We start from the raw sequence: 11,071 nt of genomic DNA, 5'->3' as shown, positions 1-11,071 counted from the left end.
CTAGCCTTCAGCTACCGCGGCCATCATACGTCGTGTCCTTGTCATCGGGGGGTCTTGTCATCCGAAATTATGTCTCCTAAGAAGTTAATGTGGGTATTATTATGGTCCATCCTTCAGAGCCCACTGTGTAGGATAAGGCACTTATACAATGGAGGATGCCTGTTATCCAAGGGCAACGGTGGTGGTGAAGGACTTCCTCTATCGTTGCTTTGACACGTTGGCTTACACTAAAGCTAGAGGTTCTGCGAATGTTTATGGGCCTCTGCCGCCACTAATGCTCGGCCTATACAGGTGTTCTTCTTTGATAAGAAGCCCCACCCACTAGCCTAGTCATAAAAGCAGCAGAGCCCTGCAGATTCGATCGAGTTTTTGTGTTCCGCTATCATTTTGTAATGAAGTCGGCGCCACTTCAATTCGGTCGAAAAATTGTCGGTATTCCACCACCAGGGAGCTGACAATGTAATGCACATAAATAGTATTGTAAAAATAAAATTCATTGGTGCATGCCGGAATCGAACCTGGTCCTACGCTTTGGTAAGCAAGTACCACGTTCGATAGGCTATTGCCAGCCTCCCTATTTTGTACTATTCTAGGCGATGTTGTTAAAATAAATGGTGTTTCACCCTCTGAATAAAATTCAAATCACTATCAAAACAAATTTTATATGAAATTACAATAAAAATTAGCACAAAGTTATATAAAACTTCATAATGTTTGTAAAATTAGCGATTAATACTAGAGGATCTGGTGCAGGTGTGGTAATTTTTAGCAATCAAAAAATTGTACACTTTCTTTAGTAAAAATAAATTATCTATTTATTTACACTAATTACAGTTATTAATTATGAGAATTAATTAATATAAGCGAATTCAACACAAGAAAAATAATTACACGAGCGAATGCAACAATGTAACGAACACGCGTATAAAATTGACACGTGGTCGGTAGAGGTTAATTACGTTAGAAGTAAGTTATACTTAGTAAAGCGCGAGCAACGATTTAATCTAGACTCAATAATTAGTAGCCTTGATCTACTAGCTAATTATTGAGAGTAGTTGAGCGGAGATTTACGTAAAAAGCACAAGAAAACTTTTATAATAGCGGAGCGATTTGATTTCACGAGGTGAACTGTTCAAAAGCACGATGAGAATTATTAATGATGAAAATGTCGTAAAAGAAACCTCACAACGGTTTCTTTGTGACGTCAGAGCGGTCGACCAATGAGAAAATTAGAGAACGACGCTAACGAGATTTCAGCCAATAGGAAAAATCCACGTAGCTCGTTGAGATCTTAAGCCAATGAGTGCGTTTCATGTCGCAACTCTTTTATTTAAAGTTGGAACTAATTATTCAAAAGATGGAATTTCCTATTGGTTGAGATCTCGCGCGTAAGTTTGAATTAGCGATGGTGCCGCCGACCTATTGGTGCGGCTCGGCGTTCTCAGGTGAAGGCGAAATGGGTCTTGACTGAACATTCTCCCCAGCGCTGGCGACGGTGTCGACAGGATTGTCATCTGGAGAGTGAACTGGCAGCACGCACAGTTTAGCGATTGGTCGAACAAGTTCAGTTGTAGCGGTCTTCAGGGTGACTACTCGAGTCAACCCATCTCGTCCTGGATGTAGAGCGAGTACTCTAGCGAGTGGCCATTTTGATGGTGGGAACCTCTCATCAGTCAGCAGGACTAATGAGCCCACTTTGATAACATTAGATGGATGATGCCACTTAGAGATAGATTGGTGTCGTTGTAAGTACTCAGACGACCATCTAGTCCAAAATGTCTGGAACATTTGTTGTAATTGTTGCCAGCGTGACAACGTAGCGGTATTGTTTTCCAGTAGCGAGGGTCCTGGTACAGCGATTAGCGGTTCTCCGATGAGAAAGTGTCCAGGAGTCAAAGCAGTTAAGTCTGCAGGATCTTCTGATAGCGGAGCGATTGGTCTTGAGTTGAGCACAGCTTCAATCTGTGTTAGCACTGTAGCGAGTTGGTCGTAAGTCAATAGCGATTCACCAATAGTTCGAATAAGATGGAACTTGATTGACTTGACGGCTGCTTCCCACTTGCCACCAAAGTGGGGAGCACTTGGCGGGTTGAACTTCCAGTCTGTGCCATCTGTAGCGAGTAAATACTGAAGTTCCCTTAGCTGTTTTGATCCTGCTGCGAATTCTCTCTTTAGCGTGGCGTCTGCTCCTACAAAATTTGTACCACAGTCCGAGTATAGGGTACTGCAGGCGCCTCTCCTACTAGTGAATCTTCGGAATGCTGCGACGAAAGCGTCAGTGGAATAGTCGGTGACAATTTCGATATGTATAGCGGACGTAGCGAGACATACAAAAACAGCGATCCAACCTTTATAGGTTTTCGCACCTCGACCTTGAAATGTCTTCAGTGTTACTGGCCCAGCGTAGTCTATTCCAGTGTGCAAGAATGCTTTAGATGGTCTTACACGAGCGGATGGCAATTGTCCCATTAGTTGTTGTGCACGAACACCTCTATGTCTCGTGCACACGACGCAGCGAAGAATATGAGACCTGACTGGAACGCGCCCACCTTCTATCCAGACAGATCTCCGTAGATCAGCGAGTGTCAATTGAGTTCCCCCATGGAATGTCTTTTGATGCGAATGTTCTATCAGTAGCGTACTTAGTCGTGATGATCGTGGTAAAATAGCTGGATTTTTTTGATCATCATCCAGTAGCGAATTCTTCAAGCGACCGCCGACTCTGAGTACTCCATTGTAGTCGACGTAGGGAATCAATTTAGCGAGACGATGGTTTCGATGTAGAGAATCACCATCTTTCAGTAGTTTCAGCTCTTGCGAATAGTACTGACTTTGCGTATACTTGATCAGCAAAATCTTAGCGAGTTCCAGGTCAACTGTAGAGAGTGGTGTGGCCAGTGTGGACTGTGGCACTTTTTTAAATTTAGCGATGGCACGAAGGCAGATTCCAAGCGTGCGAAGTAGTGGTGACAACTTAGAGAATTTATCCAATAGCGTGTGTAGCGGGTGTGAATCTGCCTTGTAGATGGTAAAAACCAAACCTGGACGTTCTTCAAGATGTGATACCGTCTGAGTAGGGATGTCAAAAGATGGCCAGTTTTCTTTTGATTGACTGAGCCACTTAGGTCCCGTCCACCATAGCGAATGCTGTTCTAGTTTGGCTGCTGTTAAACCTCTTGAAGCGCAGTCAGCTGGGTTAAGTTTCCCAGGAACAAAATCCCAGTTGACACTTGGTAGCGATTCTTGTATCTTGGTAACTCTGTTGCGAATGTAGACTTTCCATCTAGCGGGGTTGTTTCGTATCCACGTTAAGGATACAGCGGAGTCTGTCCACATGAAAATTGGTACGTTTTCAAGCTTCAAGACCTTCTTCACGTAGAGTACCAGTTGAGCGAGTAATACAGCGGCATTGAGCTCCATTCTTGGTATGGATATTGGTTTCAGTGGTGCGACTTGTGTTTTGGCACACACTAGCGAAATATTGGAGCATCCAGTAGCGTCAGTAACTTTTAAGTAGACGACAGCAGCCATAGCGAGTTGCGAAGCGTCAGAGAATCCATGTAATTCTATTGATACACCAGTTCTTACATGATTCCAGCGAGGTATCTGAATCTTCGAGATCTGATGTAGTTCATCTCGAAACAAATTCCATTCTTGAAGAAGCAACGGTGATAGCGTAGCATCCCAATCGAAGTTCTGCAGCCATAGCTTCTGCATGAACATCTTGGCTCTTACGATGATAGGTGCCAAAAACCCAAGCGGGTCGAACAAGCGAGCAATTTCTGATAAAATTGTGCGTTTAGTAGTTGGCGATGCTTCTGGTAGCGAATAACCAAACTGGAATTTATCTTGAGTAGAATTCCAGGTTAGCCCGAGCACTTTTACTGTAGTATCCCCAAGTTCTCGTGGTGTATCTTCTTGGGTTTCAACTGGAGCGACTTGAGACAGTAATTCTGTTGAATTACTTGCCCATTTTGCAAGCGGGAAGCATCCTGCGGCACACATATTTTTTGTGTCGAGAGCAACTTGAATTGCCTCAGCGAGTTCATCTGCGCCTCCATAGATGTCATCAACGTAGCGGGTGTTTGTCAGCGGTTCAACAGCTTTTGGAAATTTATTTCCTTCATCTTCAGCGAGTTGTAAAAGTGCTCTTCCAGCGAGAAATGGAGCTGATGTTGTTCCATATGTAACCGTAGCGAGTGCAAATACTGTTGGTAGGTCCTCTTCGTCAAACCAGAGTATGCACTGTAGATGATGATCTTCCTTGTCAACTGCAATCTGACAAAACATCTTAGTCACGTCAGTAGCGAATAGATAGCGGTGACAGCGAATTCGAATCAGTACATCACTGATGTCAACTTGAATCTTGGGGCCCACATGGAGTATCTCGTTGATGGATACGCCTGATGTCGTTTTCCATGACCCATTGAATACCACCCTGAGCTTGGTGGTAGTGCTCTGTTCTTTGAGTACCCCATGATGAGGTAACATGTAGCTATTTGGTGGTAACTCCTTTAATTTTACGCGTCTCATGTGTCCCAAGTCTTCATATTCCTTCAGGAAGTCGTAGTATAGCTTCTTGTAGATTGGATCTTTGTCCAGACGTTTGCGAAGACGAAGTAAAGCGTATTGCGCAGCTCGTAGCGAGTCACCCAGTTGACTTGGAGAGGATTTAAGCGGCAAGCGAACGACATATCGACCATCAGTCTGTCTGTAGTGTGTTTTTACAAAGTGTTGTTCACACTTTTCCTCATCTTCATTGTAGTGTATAGCGAATTCTGTCTGTGGTTCTTCTTGGTACCAAAACTTGCTCAGCAAGTCTTGTAGTTGATCATCAACAGTGACATGATGACCATAAGCTGTCAATTTAGATGTAGCGGTGTCCACAGATCCATAGATGATCCAGCCAAGCGTCGTTGACTGAGCGATTGGGTCATTGTCATTACCCTTCCTTATTTTAGCGTTGATTATGTGTGCAGCTGGTGCTGCACCCAGAATGATGTCAATAGGTCGAGATGTTAAGAAGTCTGGATCAGCGAGTTGTAGACCGTTTATGTGCGGCCATTTCTTGTTGGTTAGCGTGAATGACGGCAAGTTCACCGTCAATAGAGCAAGCACATGAGCTTGGATAGTAATAGAAGCGGAACTATGTAGCGAATGCAGCGACACCTGGCATGATCCAAGTGAGTGTCCAGCTGACACATTACCAATCCCTCGTAATGGTATAGCTGCCTTGTTTAGCGGTATATCCAACTTCTTAATTAGCGAATGCGTCACAAAGGATAACTCCGATCCTTGATCAATAAGTACACGGGCAATACATGTACTTCCTGTTAGCGAATTCAACTTGACAAGCGCGGTAGCGAGTAAGAGATCAATTGATAGCGATTGTGTTAACTGAAAGCAGAAAGAGTTAGCAAATTCTGTCAAAGGTATCGAAATCGGAACTATTCGGTACCTTGGCGAGAAGCGGTGCCTCAATAAGCGAATTCATCGATGTAGCGTCCTAATGAATCGATGAGGTTAGTGCAGCGAATAATAAACCATTTCCAAGCGGTCGTGGAGGCATCCTTTTTTGACAAGAGTCCGTGAACTTTCTAGAATAGTAAGTTCAGCATCAATAGCGGGTGCACCTTGGGTAGCGAAAATGGCGTCGGTCAAGCGGGTAGACATATTGCGCATCGCGTCGATGCGTTGCATTTGTAAAGCGACTTGGGCTTCGGCGGCCATCTTGTTTCAACGTAGCACACAAAATGGACGCGGTAAGTGAAAACCGACGCTAAGTTTTCGATCGTAAATCTAATTGTCTTTATTACACCGGTGTGTAATTATGATCACCACGGGCAGCACTCTAGCAGTGCTCAGCAATGCCCACGGCACTTAGCGATTTCACTGCACAAAAACTGGTCACTCACTTTTTTCTCACAATTTTTTTAGATGTTTTAATTTTAATAATTTCTAATTGTTAAAAACCACACCAAATCCGGCTCGAAGGACCAAAATGTAAAATTAGCGATTAATACTAGAGGATCTGGTGCAGGTGTGGTAATTTTTAGCAATCAAAAAATTGTACACTTTCTTTAGTAAAAATAAATTATCTATTTATTTACACTAATTACAGTTATTAATTATGAGAATTAATTAATATAAGCGAATTCAACACAAGAAAAATAATTACACGAGCGAATGCAACAATGTAACGAACACGCGTATAAAATTGACACGTGGTCGGTAGAGGTTAATTACGTTAGAAGTAAGTTATACTTAGTAAAGCGCGAGCAACGATTTAATCTAGACTCAATAATTAGTAGCCTTGATCTACTAGCTAATTATTGAGAGTAGTTGAGCGGAGATTTACGTAAAAAGCACAAGAAAACTTTTATAATAGCGGAGCGATTTGATTTCACGAGGTGAACTGTTCAAAAGCACGATGAGAATTATTAATGATGAAAATGTCGTAAAAGAAACCTCACAACGGTTTCTTTGTGACGTCAGAGCGGTCGACCAATGAGAAAATTAGAGAACGACGCTAACGAGATTTCAGCCAATAGGAAAAATCCACGTAGCTCGTTGAGATCTTAAGCCAATGAGTGCGTTTCATGTCGCAACTCTTTTATTTAAAGTTGGAACTAATTATTCAAAAGATGGAATTTCCTATTGGTTGAGATCTCGCGCGTAAGTTTGAATTAGCGATGGTGCCGCCGACCTATTGGTGCGGCTCGGCGTTCTCAGGTGAAGGCGAAATGGGTCGTGACTGAACAATGTTTTTTTCAAATATCTATAACATATTATTAAGTTTTATAAAATAATCAAAGTAATTTATTTTTACAACGTCATTCCGTAACTCATAAACTATTTGGAAATACTATCCTGAACTATGATGTATTTTGCTTCTTTTTATATTTAATTCTCATCGAACTGCTAAGTAACAATTTTTTTAATAATATTAGTAATATTTGTTGATTCCGTCAAGCATTATGATATAGAAATCGTTTGGTTGTGAATAAAATGACGAAAAATTGCCAGAGGAAACAAAATGTAATCACCGTGCGTTAGCGGTCAAAAACCAGTCGAATATCCACAAAATAACCGTCTCATCTCGAAAAATGAACATCGATCTTACCGTTAGTGGTCTAAGCCTCGGATTTTAGACTGTAAAATATCCGTTTAGTAGTTTTATATTTATTACCTATAGGGGAGGGAGAGGCAAAACGGTGTACTTGAAGAAATGCCAAGTGTTCGAGGAGTCAAATATGCTAAATCTTTTTTAACTTCCCACTAAGAAAATCGATGATTTTCGAAAAGTTCGGGAAGTTATTGTTTTCACCCCGATTAGCGAAGTCGAAATTTCACCAGATGTCGACGTTTTGAGGTCCTAGGAAGCTGTTCTGACTATTTTCAGATTGATGTCCGAGTGTCTGTATGTGTGCGTGTGTGTGTGTGTGTGTGTAAACTCTTTGTAAATTTTTAACTAATTAACCGATTGGGATGGTTAAGGCAGCAATCGAAAGAGCTTGTTGACGATGAATTTTCCTGAAAATTTCAGATCATTTGACCAAGTAGACTCGGAAATATTGGCGAATGACGGAAAAAATTTTTTTTATTTACTATTTAATTGATTTCTCAGAAACAACTTAAACGATCGACTTTAAAATCTAATCAGCTCTAGAAATTAATAAAACTCGTCGATCGCCGCTTTAGCCATCTCAATCGGTTTATTTGTTCGAGATATATCGCGGGAGAAAGCAATGTTAAGAAACGGTTTTTTTCGAAAACAATGGCACACAAAAGTATGCCAAGGAGCTCGAAAACAGTGGAAAGATTTGGGGCTGGCCTGCAGGCCTAACCAATGCCCAGATTTCTTTTATTAAATTTTGGGTTACCCCATTTTGCCCCTTCCCCTTTCCCTAAATAGTGCAAGAATGAAAAATGCACAAACACTACTCATTCATCATATATTCTCTACACTATACCGTACCAATAACGTTAATTATGGTAAAGTAAATCAACCGTGGATCGACCACCTATGGACCACACCTTCATCGCTGATTGATCGTAATCATAAAATCGCAAGAAAGTATTTTATAAAAAAAAAAAAAATAAAATAAAAGCTTCTGAATTGTGAAAACAAAAAAAAATCTGGGCGTTGGTTGTCCCTGCGGGCCAGCACCAAAACTTTCCGCTGTTTTCTCAAAAAGCTCGAAACATCAGTGTGAATACATTTTCAAGCTCTTCGAGCTCAAAAATGCTTTTATATGCAATTGTTTTTTTATGAGCCTTTTAAGCTCTAACAAGTTACGTTTTATTTTAAAGTTTAAAAATTTAAGAATCGAAAATCATTAATGAACATGCGGTTTTTAAATTTTCAATCCTGATAATGTTCAATAACGTAAATAAATTAAGGTGGAAATCAATGTTAGTAATAAAAATTAAGATTTAAATGAGGTTTGATGCAGATCAGAGCAATAATATATAAAATTTCCACGAAAAATATTAAAAATTGTGTTTTTTAAATTTTTTGTTGATAATGTGATTCAAACTAAAGAACGAGTTAGATGAAATTATATGGGGATTGAAAGAGACCATAAAGACGAAGATTTGGTAGGATTTTGGACATTCGTTAGTGCATTATATTATGACTTATTCGGGAAAAATAACATATAATGTTATTTTTTTATCATATTATCAAAAATATTATATATCTTCCTGGTAAATTTTGAGATTTTTTCGTTGATCCGATCAAAAATCGTTCTGTTTTGGTTTTTGATCATAACTTCTTTGATAATGGTTTAAATCAAAATTGTAGGGCTAATCATCAAAGCCTGCAACAAAGCTATGCCCCGAAAGCGGACTAATACGAGGCGCAAAGCCGCATATTGGTGGACCGACGAAATCTCAGATTTAAGACATGACTGTCTCAAAGCCCGAAGGGAATCTCTGCGAGCCCATCGACACGCTCGCCCTTTTATGAATCTTCCGGAAGACACCGAATATAAACAGGCAAAGAAAGCCCTAAACACCGCTATCAAGGTCAGAAAGCGCGAATGCTGGAAGAAGCTGTGCAAAGACCTTGACAATGATGTCTGGGAAAAAGGTTACCAAATCGTGATGAAGCGACGTACTGGGCAAGACCCTCGAAATACTCATAAGAGCGCCACTAAGGACAGCCATAATAACGAGTGGTGGCCATGCACCTAATCAACATGGGTTTGTTAAAGGCCACTCAACTATCGATGCAATCAGGGAAGTTACGGACCGAGTAAGTGAGGCCTGGCAAGGTGGGCGGTGGTAAAAAAAAATGTGCATCCTAGCAGCACTTGACGTCAAGAACGCCTTTAACTCGCTAAGGTGGACTGACATATATAACCGGGACTTTTCCGTGTACGTGTGACCTACACGTCCAAGCCTCGAGTTACAATTGGCGACTGCAAAATTTATTTACAGGCGTCACCAAGAGATTTTAGATTTTGATCTTGGTCTACTTGGCCTCCTGGTACCAAGTATAATTATTGACTAGCTCAGGATTCAGGTTGGGTCCACCCGCTTCCTGGTCACAAGGAACGTTATGATGATTGAGAGCGAGGTTTAGGAAAGATGTCTGGCTACAGTTAATTCAGTTATGGAGAAAATTAACAATTTATTATTTATTTACCCGACAAGCAACGAGACGACTTTACATTAATGATAAAATTTCACTGACTCTATATAATTACAAAATTAATTTATTATTAAATTATTTGATTTAAATTTGAATAAAATCTATGCAGACGTCGCCCAAGATGGCAGACGCTGACGTGGGACAGCCACGTTTTCTCAATATTAACAATTTTATATGTGTAAACTTTAACGGAGTAATTTATTTCTAAGCAATGATAACACTTTAACTGGTCCAATTTATTTCACTCCCGTTGTGACTTGAGCTCACAGGATTTGTAGAGTACCACTCGTAACAAAAAGTGTGATGACTTCCACGTCGAATATAATAAATTATTAACCAATGACACCTACGTCTCGTGAGTTTCTGGCGTAGTCCTCCATATCCAGGAAACCTCCAGCCTGATGATTCCTTTAGACCAATTCACACCCTCCCGAATCGTGGTCCAGGTGCAGTTGTGGGAAATCGCTCCAGCAGCTTCCGTCGTCCAAATTTATAACTTCAAATACTTCTCCACTCAGCTCACGTAAAACCAATGTTACGGCCAACCAACCAAATTATGGATACTTCTCACCAAAATAGTCTGACTTTGACTGATGTCTGTGCGACGACGAAAGAGAGCGAGAAACCTCTAGCTGGGACTCATATACTCTCGCCTCAGACTTCTGCGCTTGCGCCTAAAACAACTCTCCAACCGACCGTAGGACCCAAACTTTAGTTCTGCCTTCGTTATTATCCAGAGATAAGCTCCCACAAGTGACACTAGTCTCCCACTCCTTGACCGCGTAGTTTAAGTTTTATCCAAATTACCCCGTTACACATACTTCAAGCGTTGGAGTCCATTCCAGATATTCCGCGATATATACTCGGAATTCTTAGTGATTATCTTTACGAAAGGAAACTTTTGTATCTCACGTTAAAAGGAAACGATACAACAGACATTTCTGCAGGTGTAGCTCAAGGTTCCACGATAGGCTCCGACCTTTAGAACGTGTTCTACAACGACCTCCTGAGACTCATACTATCTGAAGACACTTGGCTAGTCGGGTTCGCGGACGATATCGTAGCCTTGATCTGGGCAACGAGTCAAGCGCAGGCGCTGAGAAAGCTTACAGTGACCATGGAGAGGATTGAAAGCTGGCTCTCGGGAAATTCACTTCAGTTAGCGGTGCAAAAGACGGAACTGGTAGTCCTCACCAGGCAGAGATGGTTCCCAACACCTCTAGTCTTTTCGATGGAGGATATAAACATCTCCTCTACACAGGCTGTCAAATACCTTGGTATAATTATCGATAGTAAGCTGACTTTCAAAGAGCACATTATAGCAGCCGCGAAAAAGGCCTGAAGACCCACACTAAGTTCTCTCGCCTTCTTCCAAACATTGGCGGTCCAAGTTACTCCAAAAGGAAAGTCCTA

The 11,071-nt window shown here is 41.2% G+C and overlaps 1 protein-coding gene across 1 annotated transcript; it reads right to left on the bottom strand.

The window, feature by feature from the left end:
• Positions 1 to 1,419: 1,419 nt before the first annotated feature.
• LOC130676892 (uncharacterized) lies at positions 1,420 to 5,730 on the bottom strand. Its single transcript, XM_057483401.1, has 2 exons — positions 5,545 to 5,730; positions 1,420 to 5,397 (listed from the first exon to the last, which is right to left on the bottom strand). The coding sequence occupies exons 1-2, from the start codon at positions 5,728 to 5,730 to the stop codon at positions 1,420 to 1,422; spliced, it is 4,164 nt and encodes a 1,387-aa protein (XP_057339384.1).
• Between the last annotated feature and the right edge of the window lie 5,341 nt (positions 5,731 to 11,071).

Source organism: Microplitis mediator, chromosome 11, assembly GCF_029852145.1.
Source record: "Microplitis mediator isolate UGA2020A chromosome 11, iyMicMedi2.1, whole genome shotgun sequence".
Classification (NCBI taxonomy): Eukaryota; Metazoa; Arthropoda; class Insecta; order Hymenoptera; family Braconidae; genus Microplitis; species Microplitis mediator.
This window is presented reverse-complemented; position numbering and strand designations above follow the sequence as displayed.